The sequence below is a fragment of the Peromyscus leucopus genome, chromosome 18 (assembly GCF_004664715.2).
Source record: "Peromyscus leucopus breed LL Stock chromosome 18, UCI_PerLeu_2.1, whole genome shotgun sequence".
Classification (NCBI taxonomy): domain Eukaryota; kingdom Metazoa; phylum Chordata; class Mammalia; order Rodentia; family Cricetidae; genus Peromyscus; species Peromyscus leucopus.
The window spans coordinates 12,899,670-12,921,190 of NC_051078.1; the positions used below are offsets into that span (position 1 = coordinate 12,899,670).

The window sequence follows — 21,521 nt, forward strand, 5'->3', positions numbered from 1 at the left end:
TCCTATCAATCCTTCCTGCCTCTGCCCTTGAGTGCTAAGTTTATAAGCATATGCCACAGTGCCTGGGTATACTTTGTACCTTAATTGTGTTGTTCATAAGACAAAGATTATTGGTAGAGCGCTTCATGAACTATACGTTTAGTGTATCTATTAATGTTATTAGAATCAAACCTGAAATAATCACTAAAGTGGTCCTATATAAGTCTTATCTCAGCTATTATGTTGGATATTTAAAAGTTAAACAACAAAAACAGGCATTAATTATACTTAGATTTGCAATAATTTTCTGTTAACATTTGTTTTCCTTTAAAAGTTAAATTCAGACAGTAAAAACCTGAATATATATGTTAATGGCTAACAAGGGGGAAATGTCTTGCAGTGGACAACAGATGAGGACTTAACTGAAGCAGTTCATTCTTTGGGAGTAAATGATATATTGGAGATAAAATTTTTTGAAAATCGGGCAAATGGACAATCAAAGGGGTAAGAATTTAGTTTTTTTCCTAATATAAACAATGGATAGTGGTTACAGTTTACAATTAGTTTTCCTTAAGTTCAATGTTGACTATACCAGTGGAGCTTACATGAACACGTGAACACTGACAAATGGCTTAGCTACTGAAGATGCCTGCTGCACTAACCTGACAACCTGAGTTAGTTCTAGGAACTCACGTGAGCACACTAGAAGGAGGGTCTTAGGCAGAGGTTCCTTACTGACGATTTATATTTGTTTCTTCATGAAGCTGGTTGCGATGGGACTGTAGACAGACTAGAATGCTCCCTACATTCACTGAGAACACCTTCTCAGGTGGAAATGGCAGTGCTGAGAAGCATTATCTTTGTTGTGATGAAGAGAGGAGGAAGAGCTGAGTTTGTAGCTCAGTGGTAGAACCGTTTACATAACCTGGAGGAGCTCTGGGTTTGATCCCAGCACATAACTAAAAATGGTGAAGAAAGACAGTAACTGAGGAGTGAAGTCTAACCTGGATGTCTTGCTTCATTCCCTAGTCAGCAGTTCACACACACAGGGTAGGATGAGTATATAATGCGGGTATCTAAAAGTAAGAAGTGAAGTGCTGCAGTCTCACCATTTACAGATAATCTCGTTAGTAAATGTACTTCCACATTTTTACCTAAAAAAGAGTATTATAATTCACACTTTCCTGTTTGATTGAAAAGAGCAGAAGAAATAGTTAGTGATAAATATATCTTACTTTTCTTATTTTTGGATATTACAGTTATTTCTACTTGTGTCTATTATAAATAATATAGTAGGCACATTATTGGATTTTTTTACATTAATTTATATTTGTATAAGTACAGTACAATACTTTAAAAAATATTTACAAAGTTAAGCAACCATTGCAGCTCTCTAGTTTCAGAACATTTTATCACCTCCATTACCAGAGAAACCTTGGGTGCATTAGCATTACCCTGATTACCCTTGTCCTCTTTGCTGACAACCATTCAATGTACTTTCTGCCTCAGAATTTCTGTTCTGGGCATTTCATGTAAACAAAATAATAACAACAACGAGGTCGTGTGTGTGTGACGTCTTTCACGTAGCACATCCATGTAGCAGCATCGGCATTTATTTTTATGCTTAAGTAATGGTCCGTGTCATGGGGTAGCACTAAAGGAAGACTCCACTGTCCGGGTTTCGGTGGCTTCTACTTCAGTTGTTTAGTTTTGTGTGAACATACAGTTTTGCTCGTTCTGGGAATGTACCTGGGAGTGGAATTAGTTAAGTTTATGGTAAGTCTGTTCAACGTTTTCAGAAGCTATCAGATCGCACAATCCCATCAGTGCAGGAGGGTTGTAGTCTCTCCTTATCTTCACTAGTACTGCATAGTTGTCGTTCTGATTCTAGTGGAAATTACATCTCATTATGGTTTTGATTTATATAGTGATGGCTAATGATAATGAATATCTTTTAAAAATTATTACTTAATTATTTTATGTGCATGGGTGTTTTGGCTGCATGTATGTCTGTGTACTCTTGTGTGACTAATGCCCATGGAGACCAGAAGAGGGAATTAGATCTCCTGGAACTGGAGTTCCATGATTGTGAGCCACCATGTAGGTCCTGGAAATCGACCAGAGTCCTGGAAGAAGAGTCAGTGACTGCTGTTGACCACGGAGCCATCTCTTCCAGCCCCTACACCGAACATCTTTTTGTGGCAGTAAAAAGTGAAAGCAGCCCAAGTGCCTAGTGACTGATGGGTGGATTTAAAACAAAACCAGAAAACAGTGTCTATAATTGAACATTACTCAGCCACTAAACGAAATGAATTAGTAATGCATGTTATAGCATAACTAGATCTTGGACACTAAGTGAAGCTGGTTATAAAGGACTACGTATTTCATTCGTTTGAACTTCCAGATGAGGCAGATCCATAGAGAACTATCTTTGGTTATGCTTGCCTGTGTTCTTAAAAGATGAGAGTAAATGGGAATGGTGCTAGAGGGGATGGATTCTCTTTTGGTAATGATGACTGTTATGAATGAACCATCATAGGATGTTTGTAAAACATGACTATACTAAAACAATCACTGAATTGCACATTTGAGTGAACTCTGGTACATTGTAAAAGATAATGTCAGCTTGTGTAGCCTTAAGAGTCTATTTTTCTTTTCATAAGAGTAAGTTAAGACCATTTCTTTTTTAATCAACAGTAACATTCTCAGTTCTTCTTTTTATAACCACCCCCTTACCATCTTTTAGATTTGCCCTTGTTGGTGTTGGATCTGAAGCATCTTCCAAAAAGTTAATGGATCTGTTGCCTAAAAGGGAACTTCACGGTCAGAATCCTGTTGTGACTCCGTGCAATAAGCAATTCCTGAGTCAGTTTGAGATGCAGTCCAGGAAAAGTAAGCAACTCTCTCCACAGCCTTTTTAAAAAATGTACTTCAAGCAGTGTGCTGGCGTTTGTTAAATATTACACGTACGATTTAGTTTATTGGATGAACTTGATTTACTCATTTGTTATGAGTATGGGCCAATATACTAGAAATCTACTTCTATTCCATTTGTTTCTAGATGTCACAGACCCGACAGTGTGCAGCAGTTTGAGAGCTTTATAGTGCTGCCATTCTTGTCCTGTTGTTCACATCTTAGAGTTGATGGGAATAGAAAGGCTAATGAGGACTAGGAAATAGTCATTTACCTCTCTATGTGTCTGTCTATGTATCTGTGTATCTGTGTATCTGTGATCCATCCATCCATCCATCCATCCATCCATCCATCCATCCATCCATCTATCCATCTATCTGTCATCTATCATTCATTTATCTATCTATCTGTCTGTCTGTCTATTTATCTATCTATCTATCATCTATCTTTTGCTACTTGGTAAAATAAATGTAAAAGAAATTTATTGTCATTACGTATTTTTATAAAGAGATAAGATGGATGACCCATGTAATTAATCAAAATTCAAGTGGTTGTTTTTAATTATTTTAGTATTTAAGACTTAACTGAAGAATATGTTATATAGCATAAAATGAGTAATCTGCTATTGAAATTAAGATTTCTGTTGAAAAATTTCTGTCTTGGCTGCTGTACAGTACTGGTATTTTAGAAGCAATGTGTTTATTCAGTTGAAGTACATTTAAACTTGAATATTTTAAGACTTTAAGAAAGTATTTCAATAAATATGAATGTTTTCCTAGCCAAGTACTTTGCATAGGCCCAAGGCATCTGAAATTGATAAATAGTATAAATGAACTTTGAAGTAGTTTCTAATAACACGGTTACAATTCAGAGAACTGTTTTAATAAGTGCTATTTATGAGTATTTGGGTGTTTGCAGCTACACAATCAGGACAAATGTCTGGGGAAGGTAAAGCTGGTCCTCCAGGAGGCAGTTCACGTGCAGCATTTCCACAAGGTGGTAGAGGACGGGGCCGTTTTCCAGGGGCTGTTCCCGGTGGGGACAGATTTCCTGGGCCAGCAGGACCAGGAGGGCCACCTCCACCTTTCCCAGGTAAAACTTTCCTTAAGTTTATCATGGAGAAAACATGTCTGCCTAATACCTCTTTTCCTTTTCTCTCTTTTTCAAGTAATGCATTATTAATGTGACTTACTCTCCTTGTTATGCTATTTTTGGAACCCAGGAAATTTGATCAAGCATCTTGTTAAAGGAACTCGGCCTTTGTTCCTGGAAACTAGGATTCCATGGCATATGGGGCACAGCATAGAGGAAATACCCATTTTTGGCCTAAAAGGTCTTTATTTTTCTCCAAACTTGCTTGACTTATATATAGAATATTTACATCCGTCTTATTTTCTTACCTCTTAAAAAATCCTTTCAAGACCATTTTCCCTTGTTTCACTTTCTAGCTTGGCATCAGAGTAGAATATGAGGTGGGTGACTTCGCTGTCAGAAGTGTGTATATCTGAAAGATGGGAAGCATCTCTAGGTGTTAAAGTCTGTTAGAAGTTTTTGTTTCAGTGCTTTTTCTGAACCGTAATTTGAACTAGTTAGTGTGAGGCTAGTCTGCACTTGTGTAGTTGTTAGTGGAGCACTACCATATGGGTTTCCTTTAAAGAGAGAGTCATGGTTTCTAAGATCTGCTGTAGAAGTATAATCTTGGCATGTGATAGTTACAACTTTATTGAAGCGTGTTTCTCCTTTTCTCCTTTATTTTGTAGCTGGACAGACTCCACCACGTCCTCCTTTGGGCCCTCCAGGCCCACCTGGTCCACCAGGTCCTCCACCTCCTGGTCAGGTCCTGCCGCCACCTCTAGCAGGACCTCCCAGTCGAGGAGACCGCCCTCCACCACCAGTTCTTTTTCCTGGACAGCCTTTTGGGCAGCCTCCATTGGGTCCACTTCCTCCTGGGCCTCCACCTCCAGTTCCAGGCTACGGCCCTCCTCCTGGTCCACCGCCTCCACAGCAGGGACCACCTCCACCTCCAGGCCCCTTTCCACCTCGACCACCAGGTCCACTTGGGCCTCCCCTCACTCTTGCTCCTCCTCCACATCTTCCGGGACCACCTCCAGGTGCCCCACCACCAGCTCCACATGTGAATCCTGCTTTTTTTCCTCCACCAACTAATAGTGGCATGCCAACATCAGATAGTCGAGGTCCACCACCAACAGACCCATATGGCCGACCTCCACCATATGATAGGGGTGACTATGGTCCTCCTGGGAGGTAAGTTAAACACCAGTAATGAAACTGTTTAGTCAGCAAAAGATAAAGAATTGTGACTGAAATCTTTTACATTGTAGAAATGTAAGCATAGTTTCTGTCCTGCAGAAAGATTAGATTTCTAAGCTGCAGTATTTCAGCCAAAACACAATGATAAAGGGAATTTTGCTTAGGCTTGATCTGATAGGGAAAATAGCATTCTAAGGGAAAATAGCATTCTCGAATCTGGCAAAGTAACCACTCACTCTGAGGCAAATGCCAAACCTCTTAGTGTGGAATTGTTTACATTGTTACTAACTTGAGAGCTTTTGTTAAGTAACAATTTAACATTTATTTGTCTTTTGTAGGGAAATGGATACTGCAAGAACACCATTGAGTGAAGCTGAGTTTGAAGAAATCATGAATAGAAATCGGGCCATCTCAAGCAGTGCTATTTCAAGAGCTGTGTCTGATGCCAGTGCTGGTTTGTATATTTGTTTCAGCGTTCATTCCTTAACATAACTATTTCTGTTAAGGATAACCCTGAACCTAGGGCCTGGAGAGATGGCCCAGCCAGTAAGAACTAGCTGCTCTTCCCGAGGACCCTGGTTTGATGCACAGCCATCTGTTAACTCCAGTTCCTGAGGATCTGAGTCCCTTTTCTGGTTTCTGCTGGCATCAGGCATGCTTGTAATGCATGGATAAACACACATGCAGTCAAACACCCATGCCCATAAAATAACATTTAAAAATTAAAACATCAAAACCCAAAGCTTAAGTGCATTTGTGAAGATGGTCCTCTTACTCCCCATCTGTATATTACATTTCCAATCTGTATATTCCTAAGTCATTGTCTGTCATTGAATTTTCAAGTATTGAAGGAGATCCATGGCAATGTAGTGGAAAGACCACTGGTTTTAAGTTGCTATATTGAGATTTAAATACTAATTGGGGGTTGGGGAGATGGCCCTGATTAAGAACACTGGCTGCTAGTACTGGGATCCAGTGTTGTCTTCTTTCTTCCTGGGTACCAAACACACTCAATGGTGCACAGACACACATGCAGGCAAAACATCCTTACACATAAAATTAAAAAGAAAGACTGACTTTGGGGATTGGAGAGATAGCTTAAGAGTGAAGAGCACTGCCTGCTCCTCCAGAGGATCAGACTTGATTCCCAGCACCTATGTCGTAGCTCACAACCACCTGTAACTCCAGTTCCAAGGGGTCTGACACCCTCTTTGGCCTTCATGGGCACCAGTCTTGCTTGTAAGGCAAAGACATATGTAGGCAAAACACTTGTGCACATAAAAAGATTATATATTAACTTTGGTATAATGCAGAGTCCTGAAGATAGCTCATTTAATTCTCGTATTTGCAAAATAACTCTCTCTGCATGAAACAACAACCAGTTACATTAGCTTCATGATCATGAGACTCTTGGAAATTTCAAAACACTGACCAAAAGTTATTGCCTATGGTCATCTTAAAAGACACTTTCAAAAAATTACTTCATCACTCTTATTCCAAAAGGGTTGGTTTGATGATCATTTGGAAACAAAATTTGTTTGCTAGTAACCTTGTCTTTTCCCCTGCAGGTGATTATGGGAGTGCTATTGAAACATTGGTAACAGCAATTTCTTTAATTAAACAATCCAAAGTATCTGCAGATGATCGTTGCAAAGTTCTTATTAGTTCTTTGCAAGATTGCCTTCATGGAATTGAGTCCAAGTCCTATGGCTCTGGATCAAGGTAAAACTTTCCTGTCTCATGTATTTTTAAAATAGTTCACAACAACAAAAAAGTGGAACTTTAAAAAATGGGACTCCAGTTTTACTTACTGTGTACCCAGCAGTCAGAGTGGATTTTTTAATTAACTCTAAATGGCATGTTGTTGCTTCCTGAAATCCTTCAAGGTGTCTACTTAGAATAAAATTATATGCAAGGAACTGTATGGCTTCTGTTTACTCTTAGACTAACTGTACACAAGCACATTGTGTGATGTAATCTCTTTCTTGACTCTCTTACTCACTTCCTCCCTGGATCACTGTCCTCTAGCCTAAGGGTCTCTTCTTGTGGACACACGAGCCTTGGGACCTCACTGATTTTGTGTTGGTGTTCTTTCCTGAAACCATTTTGTTCTTTTTCCCCTCCCCTATACATGGTCTTTAATTTTCATGTTTCAACTTAATCTAGTCTGTCATATTCTATTTCTTTTGTAGTATTTACTACAATCATGTATTTTTCATTATTGATGCTCATTTCTTACTGAGCACATGTTGAATGAAGACAGGGGCCTAGCTATTAAACATTACTTGATACAGGATGTTTTTTGAAAGAGGGAGTAAATGTGTGAATGTGTGGTAGTCTATTTTGTAATAGATACAGCTTTAGTTTAGGTTTATTTATTTTAATGTGTATGCATGTTCTGCATCTAGCAAAGCGTTCATACACACGTGTGCTAGTGGCTGGAGTAGTCACAGAGAACACGGAGTCCCCTGGGACCAGAGTTAGATGGCTATGATGGTTGAGTCACCATGTGGGTGCTGGGAACCAAACCCTGGTCCTCCGCAAGAGCAGCAGTGCTCTTCCCACTCTGCTAGCTTTTCAGCCCTTGCAATAGATGAATACAATTTTTTAGAGGTTACTTTTAAAGCATTTTTATGAATCTTAAAATTTTATGTGTTTTGGGTGTTTGATCTTTACATGATATTTTCTCTTTTGAGACAGAGTCTCACAATGTAGGCCAGCCTGGCCTTGCATTTACAGAGTTCAGCCTGCCTCTGCATTCTGATTACACTCAGCCACATTTTTTAATATTTTGATTTTGTATGTGGGTGGTTTTTTTTGCCTGCATGTGTAGCTGTTTTCCATGCATCCTGGGTGCTCACAGAGGCAGGGCCTTGGATTCCCCAGAACTAAAGTTAGAGATAGTTATGAGCCACTATGTGGGTGCTGAGAATTGAACCTGGGTCCTCTGGAAGAGCAGCTGGTGTTTTTAACTCCTGAGAAAGGAATTTATATTGGACACAATCTTACTTTGTTACTACCTTTTGGGCTCCATTTAAGACTCTCCATATCTGAACAAGTTTGTCGTAACTAGAGACCATATCATGCATGTCTTCTTTGTGAGGACATCTAGTTTGATCAGGAGCTTGATACTTAATATTTAAGTTTAGTTCCCTGGTTAAGAAATTACATGTAAAAGAATTCTTACATAAACTAATGGAATTATTATGAACTTTGGCTATGATTTGGGTTTTTAAGATACAATGGCAAAGTTAGCATAAATTTCTTTTCTTTTTTCATGGGTTCTCAATGTAAACCTTAGCAACTTGAGCATGACTTTTTCATTTTTACTTTTTTACTTAAAGGAGAAGTGTTCAAATTGCCTGTCAGCATCACTACCCTCACACTTGGGGGCTATTACTAAGTAATCTAAGGATTATTCAGGCATAAGTACTGCATCGCTGTGATATTGAGACAGATACTGAATAAGTGATTAGTGGGTACACTGGACAGGGATGGTTCACAGTGCAGGCAGGAAGGAGCAAGATGATAAAAGATTTCATCATGATTGCCACAGTGTAGGTGGCTTGGGTTTTGGAACCCTGACTAGGGGCTGCATGGGAAAGAGAGGACAGACACTTTGAGTAGTGCTAGGATAGGAAGTTTCAGCTGCAGCCGGAACCTGGAACTTCTGCGTGTGTATTGGGTGCAGTTATTGGGAGGGACAGGCTAGTCTAAGTAGGCCTCTGTAGAGTAGTAGTTGCAGTGTAAAAACACACCAGAAGAAGGTGCTTTGTTAGTCTCTGCACACACTGATCAGCTCTTCGTAAACACTCATAATGGAACCCCTGAGGGGAGCTTGCCATCCCTCTTGAGCCTGACCTGTGTGGGAACCTTCTTTGCCAATGTTACATGGGGTTACTAGGGGCCCTGGAGTCCCCACCTAGCCATGGCCATGTCAACAATACACATTCATTCAGAACGTCATTCCCTTGGGGCTTCCTCTACAGCTAATCAGAATAGCATAAAAGTGTTTTATTTCTGAAATTTTAATTTAATATTTTCAGACTGGTTGACTTATAACTGAAACCATGGAAAATAAAACTAGGGATAAAGGAAAGACAACTATATTGACTGTCTTATGGAGAGCATTAATCCAGTAATTTTTTTTAGAAGACGTGAACGATCAAGAGAAAGGGACCATAGTAGATCACGGGAAAAGAGTCGACGTCATAAATCTCGGAGTAGAGATCGCCATGATGATTATTACAGAGAGAGAAGCAGAGAGCGAGAGAGACACAGGGATCGGGATCGGGACCGGGACCGGGAGCGTGACCGAGAGCGAGAATACCGTCATCGTTAGAAGGTGGGCATTCCTTTTTATTATTGTATTTAGTGTGTGTGTGTTATTAACAGTAATTATAACTCCAAGGCTGTTGTTTATGCAGTAAATATACCTACATTTTAAGTGGTCCAAGTACTTGTTCTGATTTAATCTTCTGGAAACATCTGAAAACAGGTAAGCCATCACAGGTAAAAAATTTTGACCTTTTTTCCCTTGAATATTGTATTCTTTTAGATTTCAGATTGTTTGTGGTCTTAAAGCAAGAAAAATAATCAAGAGGACTCATTGTGTACTTCTAAAATTTACAAATTGGGATTTTTGTAATCACATTCATTGTTTGCATGTGATTTAAAATATTCATAAACACCTGGGGGTTGTTTCAGATATGAATAGTATGTGCTTGGATTTTTAAAAATGAAGTTTCTATTCTTTCTCCTTTGAACTAACTTGATTTGTCCCTGAAACTTTTTAAGAAAATCTAATACTATAATAGGTTATACTACAAAAAGATGTTTTCCAGAATTGACAAGAACTTTTTTCCCTTTAAAAAACTACTTTTTAGAAAAAAAAATTCTGGCATTTGATTTATTATTTTTTTTAAGGAGTATTATTATCTTTTTAATTTGCAAAGAAGGTGTACAGTGGGCTCAGGGTACATACCTAAAAACGTTAAGTTGTGCCAATCCATGCATCCCAAGTTAGAAATAACTGGAAATAATTTTCTTTGATGTTTCATTCATAAGCCATAATCATTGTCTTTTTTTCTGTATTTTAAAAATTTGTGTACTTTTTTTCATAAAGTAGAATGAGTTGTCTGTTTATGCTTCATTTTTCCATGTAATTTTATTTTATATTTGTGAACAGTGTTTACTCATGAAGAGTGGGGAAGGAGCACTGGCAATCTTTTGCATGTGACAGGTTCTTCTATAAACACCTTTGCCCCATATATTGATGGCATATTTCAGTTAATTAGGCTTAAAACAAATCCTCTATACGGAAATACTTCACAGAACCTTATTGAACATCCAGTCCTAAAAATTGTTAATATTTAAATTGTAATTGGCTTTATTGTGTATGTAATTTAGCAGTTTTAAACATCACACACACACACACACACACACACACACACACACACACAGAGGAAGAAAAGGTGTCTGTCCTTTATTTTTTGGTTTTTCGAGACAGGTTGTAGCATTGTGCCTTTCCTGAAACTCACTCTGTAGCTCAGGCTGGCCTCGAACTCACGGAGATATGCCTGCCTCTGCCTCCCAAGTGCTGGGATTAAAGGCGTGCGCCACCACCGCCCGGCGTCTGTCTAATTTTTGTGGAACATAAGAGTTACCACTCTTACTGTTTAAAGGCTTTTTAAGTGAGAGGGCCTATTTTAATACTTTGTCTTACATTTTGAATATGCCCTTGAATATTTATTATAACATTTTTATTAGTTCTATGTTGTATTAAAATTTTTAATTCTCAAAACATTTATATACTAGTTTTAAAATTATTAAAATTGGTACTGTTTGAATATAAAAATTGAATGTTGTATCATAAAATCTAAACTAAATTTTAAATGAAGTAAAGATCCCTTAAGATAGATTCTGGCCAGGCTATTACTTGAAATGTCTAATTCTTTGTCATTTGATAAGGTACAGGTTCTATAAACTGTATTTTATATTTATTTATTTATTTATTTATTTATTTTAAACTTTACATTTTACCAACTATCTTACAGCTACCAAAGATATGATAGAGAAACTTGGATACATTTTCATTAATTCAGTGTGTCCATCAAGGGGCCTCTAACCCAGTTCACATGTAGAGTTAATTAGTAGCAGTTTTCTTCTGGGTCTTCATAAAATGAATTCAGTAAACCAAGTATGTTCCTTTTGAAAAGTTCATTGTTAATTTTTACATACTTTGAATTTATACTCCAGTCAAGAGTATACACCTAAATATATCATGATTTGAGTTCTATGTCTTTCAGACATTTAACTACAATTTCCTAGTGTGCAGTTGTTGATGTTTTTTTTTTGCAATTAATGATGTACCATACCCCAAATCCCATGTTTTGTTTGTACATTAATCAGAATTGAGTTGTAATATTGTTGTGTGCCTTCATCCAAGCAAATTTTACAAAAGCCTTTCCAGTAGTGGGTGGGGGGCGATGTCTTCCTGGATTATTGTACCTTTGCTATATGCCAAGCAGTATTTATTGTGGAAGTAGATGTAAGAGGGTGAGGGTTGGGGTTAAATACATATATTTGAGTGCAAACCTATTTGCAAATTTTATTACCTTATAAGGTCTGTTGACCTCTTTAGAAGTTTTTAAATATGAGTCCTTTTGAACTTTCATGTAAATCTTAAATGGAATAAGAAGTGCTTCAACAATAAAGTAAACATCAGTCTGTGTAAGTTAATAATGTAATACACTGTCAAGTGATGATGGTGGGCAAAGGGCAGGCTCTGGGAACTTGATGTTGGCAGCTGTTAATGTCTGTCCCATCCTAAGTTTTTTTTTTTGTGTTTGAACTGTTGGGTAATGTTAATTGCATTCTCATTTGAAAAATGTATTAGTTTTTCTAATAGCATTCCATATCCAAGTTCAAAAGGTAATAATACTTCAATGAGAAAAATAACAGTTTTGTAAATTTCAGTGTAAATGCATTGTGCTTCGTATTTTGTAATTTTTGCCTCTATTCTCAGACCACTCTGAGCAAAATAAAAGGTGTAAGGTCTTGTTCTTACCGAAATAATGTTACTGTTACAGTTATAGTGGAGTTCCTTTTTGTAGACTGTTTATCTAACTGCTTGTTTAGAATAGCCCTGCTTAGGAGTTTGTGTACTGAAGAATCATGAAAGTGAACACTCTTCCTAGATGCTTTTTATTCAGGCTTCTCTTTCTAATTGATGAGATTTACCATGTTCTCAAATGATTACATTTCTTTACTAAGTACTGTGTTTGGAGTCTGGGTTAATAAGTAACTGTAAGAGTATGGCTATGTGGTTACTTATGGCATAAATGTCATGAACTTGAGTTTAATTACTGTAGGATACTTTGTGTTGCTTATTAGATTATTATAGCTTTGTGTTAATTTGGGTGAAAGTCCAAAGAAAACATTTCTTTTATATTAAGATGTTTCATCTTCTTAGGAGTGTTACGTTGGGTCTTTTGTGAAAATTCTTTTCATTGCTTGGTGAATGGTAACTGATTGTTAACAAGATTTTAAAATTATTTCTAAAACTCCTAGGTCATTTGTTACCTGCCTAGTATATTCCCAGCCTTGTTTTCCTATATATCTCAACTGCTGTGCTTTATCTTGATATGCTGGCTCTTATTTCTCCTCTGATTTCTCATATTTGTAGTATTTAAAAAATCTGTCTGCTCCACAGTGTCTTACTTGAAGTGCCAAGAGAGGGTAGGAAGTGATCCCTTGGATGTCTGTGTAGTGTGTTTTGCTCACTGTGGTTTAAGAATATAGTTTTGTTTATAAATAATTGATGTTTGTCTTGAAGAAATTGAATGCCAATGTGAGTCACCTTGCTCTCACCTTCATCTCAGTGTGAAATTCCTACCATTGTTGAATTTTTAGAGTGGATTGTTTTGAATAAGTATTATTTGTTTTAAATGAATATTCAGTAAGAGAAGAGTGCCATTCATGTTATCCAAATTAATGTTTTTGCTTTCTGTGGTTAACAAGTTCTAACTTTTGATAGTAGTTGATTCTAAATAGCAGCTTATTTTGAAATGTCCCTATCTTTTGGGTGTCTCTTTTTGACCAAAGCCTATTTTCTTTCTTTTTCTTTTTTGTGATGGAGCTTCTTTCCACCATGTAGTCAGTTGCATAGAGCACCTAATTGTATATTTTATAGAGTAGTAAAATGCTTTAGTTGAAATGGGGTAAGTATGATGTTCAGCGAAAAACAGGAAAATATAAACTGTTTGGTAGCTAGAAACTTTTTGTGAACATCTGTAATAAACAATTGTTTTTTATGTACAGTGTTCTAGTCAATATAAGGAGAAACTTCAGATAAGTTTAGATGCTTCTATTACCTACCTCATCCCCATTCCTCATTAAGGAGAAATTTTCAGATACAGAAGGTTAAATCTTACCTATTTAAAAGTGTTGCCTTTCTCAAATTATGTGAGGATCCTTTTTATTTAGTTCAGCACATTAATATGAAAACCTGTAAGAGCTGGGTGTGGTAGTGCACACCTGTGAACTCAGCACCTTAAGAGACAGTGCAGGCCAGCCTGGTTTACATGTGGAGTTTCAGGCTAGCCAGGCCTCTAACTAAGACCCTGTTTCAGAAATGAAATCAAATAGGCAATATAAAGACTTAGGAGAATCCTATCAAATATTCAAATGCTTCACTTAAAGGATAAAATTTTCCATGAGTTTCAAAATACAAATAATACCAAGTTTGCATATCTAAGTCACACTCAATTTGAGTTGTTAGTAGTGGTTTGATAGTACATTATCTCAGAATGTAGGTCTTTTGCTCTGTGTTGAAACATACTGCTTGCTTTAGCTTGCAGATTTTAGAGCTGTAGTTTCATTGTCTTAGTTCATTTAACAGCTGTTTACACAGGTTCCTTTTTATAACTGACAGCTAAAGCAAATAATTGTGTGCCTTTCACAGTACAGATTGGATCAAATGCTATTTTGAACATATGGGCATTGAATGTATTTGTCACTTCTAACCTTTTTGATATCTTTGTTTATGTAGATGTCTATTTAGACATTTGAGACTATAATATGGAATTGGATTATTGGAAATGGGTTGTATTGCCTTCAAATTTTGCTTCCGTTTGAGATTGTAAAATTTGTGTTTATGTAAAGTGTTTAGAACTAGAAATAAAAGTTTCTAGACTATTCCCTAAATTTTATGTCTGTATGGTGAAATTTTAAGATTTATTAATTAGACCCTATCTATAAAATATAATGTAGCAAAAGACGAGTTCATTAGTCCTGCACAACGATGTGTATTGTGACCTCACAAACAAGATTTCCTGTATAAAAGTAGTAAAGTTTCCTTTAGGGTCATGGTAATATGTACATGTGGCTTTTTGAAAGATTGATTTTCTCCCCCCCCCCCAACCCCCACACTGTGACTTTCAATAATTTTTCTCTCAGTGATTCATCCTTCATCCTTTACAACACAACAAAAGTATTAGGAAAGATAGCATTCCTTTTTTTAGTAGGGTTTATGAATTTCCCTGCAATCTTTTTAGTAGCTTAAAATGTGCTTTGTTTTTTTCTAATGCCTTATTGTTTTTAAAATTCACTAGTGCTGAGAGTGTCATGTTCAGTAGGCTACATCTAGGCTTTAGCATGTGTGAAGTCATGGATTCATTCTCAGCATCAACTCTAGAAAACAAACAAAATCCTACCAGAATTGTAACCTGCAAAATAAAATGTTTGAAAATAGACATTACAGGTTCTTCTTCTGTTAAATAATTCCTCTATGTGAACCTCATCAACAGAACAGGAAAGCGAAAGTAGAGAAGGTGACACTGTAAATAGCTTCACTGTCTCGTCAACAGTTCAGATGTCTGAAAAGCATTTAGATGAGAAAAACCCTTTCCTCTGTACTTTTAAGATTGAAGCTTTTATTAGGAAGTATCAATATGTGTTTGTATACTGATACTCTTAAGATTCTCCCAAAGAAAATTGAACACAAAATTTACAGTTGTCACAAAATTACTTCTAGTTATAAAGCAAAGGATCTTTTACAACTTTTATGACTGAATGCCATTAAACACTGTATGCTTTTGAAAAATATTAAACTACCCATTTAGTTTTTCTATTTTAAATATTTGATATTCAGTAATCATTTTTTAAATTAATGTTCTGTTTTGGATTTACATATATATTACATATATATATATTCCTGAGACTATAGTATCAATTTTATTGATGGCTTCCCCCTTCCATCTTAATGTGAGTTTTCAATTGAATTTATCATTGTAGATTCCCATTAATTTGTGTTTGGTTAGTTGATAGAGGTGAAATAGAATGAAGGTAATGTCTCAGATTTGTATTATGTCTAAAGATTTGTATGTGGATGTCACATTTAATGTCCATGCTGAGGTGTTATTTATGAATTTTGTAACATGGAACACCATTGATTGATAACAGATTGGCAGAAGTTCATGTATGCTGTCAAATACAGTTAATTTGTAAAGTTCATTGCATTTTATATTCAGTTCAGCATTTGTTATATGAATTGATGTGTGGTTGAATGAAAAATAGCTACATTCAAATCCAAGCATTTTCCCATTTATTTTGTAGTGTGCATATTTTAGAAAATGATTTATGACTGTTCTCATCATCACAGAAACAGTAGCTGCTGCTGTATTTTCATTTGTTACTGTAATTTTCTTTTAAAAATTTACATACATTGTACAAAAGAATGGTCTTCATATGGCAATCACTGAATTTCAAAGGTAGTAATATGTAAGAATGAAATGAGAATTTCTCATTTTGAATTTGTGAATTAGGAGTATTTCTCCACTATGCAAGCAGCTACTGTTTGAGTTCCTTTTTATTTTGTGTTAGAATACCTAACAGTGAGTAGATGCACGGCTTGTGTATGTATAGCTAAGCCAACATTTTTCTGTGTATTCTGGGGAATAGCAAAATCTACATCACCAATTTTGACACATTACAGCTGAAGGAAGAGGAACACCTTCCAAGACAAAACAGTCTTCATGGGGAAAGTGACGCTTGTCCAGCAGTTTGCTTCTTGTGATTGAACTGAACCTGTAAGGATTCATGGATAAACTGAACAGGAATAGATCTGAATAAAGCAAATCTGCATAAATGGTAACCAGTAGCTCTACTTTTATTTTTTTATGTTGCTTAACTGTTTTATTTGAAGGAAACCTGTGTGATTTAAAAAGTTAATAGCTTTTGCAACTTTATTACTGGTTATATATATTTGGCCATTATAATGTGCAAGCAATTGGAAAAAAATTCAAGTAAATGCTTGTTTTTATAGTAGTTTGTTCTTGTTAAAAATGTTCATATGATAATGTCTGTAAACAGCACCACTTTGATTACAATAGATGTAGTGTTGTAATAAACTGTTTAATGGGGCTGATGTGTAAAGCTGTTCAAGTTATTTGATGTTTACACCTCAGGGAAAGTCTTGTGTTCAGCAATATCTAAAGATAATGTTACTATGACAACATTTTTTACTGTCCTTTAAAAAAGCATTGCAATAGGGTGTTTGGATATGCATCAATCTAATCTTGCGTTCAGTGAATTAAACATAACCAATTAAGTGTCTCTTGCCCTTGGTTTTGATATTAGAATAGGCGATTACATGGATATTTAATATTTCTATATTCTGCTTTTCTAGCTGTTTTTATCTAGTTAGCTTGTGATTTTGCTGAATGGTATGTAAACTTGTAAAAACTGAAATTTGGCAGATAGAGCAATCCAGTCAATGTGTTAGGGGGTCAAAAAATTTGAGGTTGTAACATTTTTGGTAAAGACTCATGTATTTGCTTAATTACACCCCAGATATTCTGAAACAATTAAGTGTGAACTGCTAGCATTAAGAGAGATTTTGATAATTCTGATTTGATACAGTAATTGACTGTTTCATGCTGATGGTGCCATAGGCAGTGTAAATACAGCCATACAGCAGATAAATGTGAGTAAAGGAAGCCCTAGGATTCTACTTGATCGAGAGTCGGAAGGGTCTGATGTTTATTAACATTGGGTTGTATTCTTCAGTGTGAGTAATGGGAGATGATAGCTTCAACCTTTATTCATGGTTCAAGGAATTCTATGTATATTTCTGTAACCTTGTTGATTTATGCTTGGTTAGAGTTAACCAGTTGATTATTTTTTTTTTTTAAAGCCAGCCTTAGTAAAAGACTGTATGAAAAGCACCTGGCTAGCATGTGTTCTGCAAAATTAGCAGAGGCAGACTGTCAACTTGATTACCTATTTTTATAGGAAGTTTAAAACCTGAATTACTAAAGAAATTTGAGATAAAATCAAATTTTAAGCTAATTTGTTTTAAATATATTTTAAAGATCTTACTACTTATGAGAGATCTGTGGATAGTATGCATTGGCTTTTAAAGTTTGTCTAAATTTAAGGGCAATGCTTAAGGTATTTATGTACCATAGATAGAGATAATGTGCAGCTCAAGATTTGCACTGCTGTTTTTCAGTTTCATCTTGTCTGCTTTTAAAGTACTCAACATTTAGTTTCAAAATACCCTTACCACTGCCAGTTCATTTAAAAACGTTTTGTGAGCAGAGTATTTTTGCAAGAGATCATTGGTGTTTACCAGAACTAACTGTTAGCTCTCAGAAATGATTTTTCTTAGGTGTTTAATCTTGTTAAAATGCAAGTTGCCTTTTAATTTGAGAGTTGTATCAAGTTCTATTTTCTTGTTTTGTGTAAAGGTATTGTAAGTTTTTGTGATTTTTTTTTTTTTTTTTTTTTTTTTTTGGTTAGCGTTTTTTAATAGTCTAATTATAATGCCCTAATGTGAAGACATTTGGACATACATGTTTACAAGGGAAATTAGTTAGTGGTAAGGTTAAAAGGTAAGTAAAATGTCCATGAGATAAATTTTCTCGGAACACTTTTAAAATGGAGTCACAAATACATATACTTGAAATGAAACTGGAGATTTTGTACTAATCTTAATCCTTCACTACCTTTTCTGTTTTTAATCAGTGGACCCTTTCATTGTTCCCTTCATGTCACCCTTCTTCTTGCTCGGCTTATCTCGTTAAGTGACTTTGGCGGCAGATAGTGTGAGTGTACTGGAGTTTGCTGCTGCAGTCAATTATTTTAAGTGTTGTCAGGAAGAAACAAATAAAATAACTTTAGTTTGACTGACTTTGCAAAGTCTCCTACCTAATAACACATGAATGTATAGCAGTAAAAGTCAAAGTTACAAACCTTGTTTTATTTGTCAAAGCCCTTGTGTTGTGTAGGAGCCGGTGTTATTTAAAAACTTGTTTTTAATGTGTAAAAAACAATCCAAAGAGATAAATCTTTGCAAAGACACCAAATAAACAAACAAACAAATAAACAAGCAGAGGAGAGAGAGAGTAGGGAGGAGTGGGGGAGTTTTAGAAATTAGAATCCTGTAGTGTCGATGAAGGCGAGCTTGCGTTCCCCAGAATGCTAGCATTGACCAGTGCTGCGCAGTCACATTCCTTACCACTGGCAGGACAGGTAGAGAGGCGTGGTGAAGCACCCACAGGGTAGTATTTCTCCTGGAGCAGCACTTTGAATTCATTATACTGCTTTGAAGTAAAGGAAATAGGTTTGTAGAAACAATATTTCAGTGTCAATTTACAAGTGTTTATGTTTTGTCAGTTTTCAGCAAGATTTCAAGTAACTTGCCATAGCTATTGATCATGTATGTTACCCCGTTTAATGGCTCCTTTACCTAGAATATTCTTAAGCAGTTAACTACAATTTGGAATTCACAAATAATGTGTAGCTTAAGATATTATTTTCATTTGATTCTCCTATGGAGAATGTTGCTTTAGTAAAGTCAGTTCTAAAAATAAACATGGAGGTTTTAATGAGCATTATGTAACATTTTATGGCGAAGGGGAATCGTTGAAAAGGGTAAGACTGTTGCCCTGTGTGTTGAAATGTGCCAATAACCTAAGTACATTCTGTTTCATACAATGAGATGCTACTGCAAGGCTCTTCTGTTGGCGTGCTCTTGACATTCTAGCTGTTACCCAGATGGTCATTGCATTATCTGTATCTTACAAGTCCCAGCGTTGGGCTTTAAGCTTCAGCTTAAGTTATTTTAAGAGGAAGTTTGTTCTGATTTTTTTCCTGAGAATACAGTGTTGAGATTCTTGCTATTGCACAGATAATGAGTTTTCAATTTTATTCATGAAGTTCATTTGCATCCCATAGCCCTCTGTAAATGTTTCCCCCAGTTGTTTGTACTTACAAAATGCACGCTTATCCATTGTACATATTAGACATTTTTTGTGCTAAAATATATTAAGTAGGATTTTTGTAGCAAAGCATTCTATTTTTATGTTCTTATAGTGTATGTGTTAACATTAATCTTCAGTTTGAACACTGGTGTATTTATTTTTTAGCAACTTGACTCCTGGAAGCCTTAGACTAATTTTTAAATAAACATTCAACCAAAAATTATGAATTTATTGAGATGTGGCCTTATATATGGTATTTCTTGTGTTCATAATGTGATTTTTTTTAAATTTAGATTTTATTTAAATCAAGATTTAGAATTAGTTTCATTTTCAGTCAAAATAGAAAATGTATTAAGCGTCTAGGCTTCTGGGAGGAAGTTCTTATACTCTTCTTTCTTGGCATTAGAAAGAAGCAATATGAATTTATGAATATTCAAACTATTCAGGCCATTGTGTTATATTCAGATTGGTTTAGGTTGGTTTTAACCCAGTGTTTCTTTAAAGTTCCAGGTTGTTGGCATTCTTTGAGTATATGGCTACTCTGGTTTTATACGGGATGTATGAACTCTTGGTTACATATAGCCAGATTTCAGTGTTTTAAAGACTTCCTGTTCCATTAGTTATATTGTAATGGGAGGCTTTTAAAATATTAGGTAAAGTTTAATTGAAGTCACACAAATCTTGAATGGTATCCGTGGGTAGGAAATACTATGAGGAGTTTTTCACCTTTAAAACTCCACCATGGGAGAAATTACAGTCACTTCATAATTGGACAGACTCTTCATCTTAGGAAAAACATTTCATTTCGAAGGTGTATTTTTTGCCACACTGTTACTGCGTAACACTTCTCAGCATTTCTGTATGCAAATTATTTTAAAATACAGTGATAAATTCATATTTGTTTATTTTTTTTAACCTTGGAAATTGTAGTACTCAGGTGGTATTTAATGGAAAATGATCCTTTGGGGTGAATCATAATGTATTTTGAGGACTGCCTCTATAATAACATTTATGACTTTAGCCTTAAAAAGGTCTATTATTTCTTCCTTTGCATCCCATGGTATATTAGCAAAGTAGTTTACAGCCTAGCACAGCCTTACAAAGTTGTTTTACAATTTTTAATGGAAAGCCCTTAACAACAACAAAAAATTGTATCATATTACAACACCCATGAATTATTGGATAATCACCCTTTGTAAATAAGCTGTCTAATATCAGAAGGCCAAAGAAAGTCTTGAGATTTTAGCTATTGACTGTGGTGTGGTGACTTCATAAGATTTCTGTGCAAAAGGTAAGGTGATATTCCATCAAGTAGGCATCCTTTTTTTGATGCCCATGAAAACTAGACTTCCATATTAGCTTCTTTCAAAAGGCTCATTCCCATTTTATTAAAATGTTTGTACTTGCAATTTTGTGTTTAATGTTTACTTTGTCTTTTCTTTCTTTAGCATTTAGGTGACTGTTCAGCAGTTTGCTATATGGTCATTGTTGGCCTTAAACTGCACTAGTAACAAGCATGGTATTTATCTTGTATTGAAAATAAAAACAAAGTTTTGATAATTCTTTGCAGTTTGTCCTTTTTGTTTGACTTAAAATTTATTTTGTTCAAATAATATCCATTGAAAAAATGCAATAATAACAGATTAGACTGTCACCTATATTTTGTCTAAGCCAACCTCCTTGAGAATGGTTATTTCTTCTGGCTTATTTTTAAAGTTTTAGTTACATTTATTTTGTGTGCATGTGTATGCATGCCATGGTCCATGTGTGGAGGTCAGAAGCCAACTTGCAGGGATTACACCTTTACCTGCCGAGCCATCTAGCTAGAATTATGATTGCCTCATCTTAGGGAGATTATGAACCTCACCAGTCCTTTGGAAGTAAAATCATGGGCTGCAGGGATGGCTCAGCAGTTAAGAACACTGGCTGCTCTTCCAGAGGTCCTGAGTTCAATTCCCAGCAATCACATGGTGGCTCAAAACCATCTGTAGTGAGATCTGATGCCCTCTTCAGGAATAAAGTTGTACATGCAGATAGAGCACTCATATGTCAAATAAGCAAATATTAATTAAGTAAATAAATCTTTAGAA

At 35.8% G+C, this 21,521-nt stretch overlaps 1 protein-coding gene across 5 annotated transcripts in view; it reads left to right on the forward strand.

Moving 5' to 3' along the window:
* The window catches only part of Cpsf6 (cleavage and polyadenylation specific factor 6), a 30,942-nt gene extending 9,951 nt beyond the window's left edge, over window positions 1-20,991 (forward strand). The window contains exons 3-11 of one of the 5 annotated variants that reach the window (XM_028869640.1): window positions 380-483; window positions 2,726-2,871; window positions 3,812-3,985; window positions 4,116-4,226; window positions 4,654-5,158; window positions 5,503-5,618; window positions 6,733-6,886; window positions 9,317-9,509; window positions 16,161-20,991. In XM_028869640.1, the coding sequence (XP_028725473.1) occupies window positions 380-483; window positions 2,726-2,871; window positions 3,812-3,985; window positions 4,116-4,226; window positions 4,654-5,158; window positions 5,503-5,618; window positions 6,733-6,886; window positions 9,317-9,506 (1,500 nt within the window). In that variant the 3' untranslated portion in view covers window positions 9,507-9,509; window positions 16,161-20,991. Of the gene's footprint in view, window positions 1-379; window positions 484-2,725; window positions 2,872-3,811; window positions 3,986-4,115; window positions 4,227-4,653; window positions 5,159-5,502; window positions 5,619-6,732; window positions 6,887-9,316; window positions 9,510-9,591; window positions 10,629-16,160 lie in introns of those variants that run through there. The other 4 variants (XM_028869642.2, XM_028869641.2, XM_028869643.2 and 1 more) reach the window with 4 other exon arrangements.
* The last annotated feature ends 530 nt before the right edge of the window (window positions 20,992-21,521 follow it).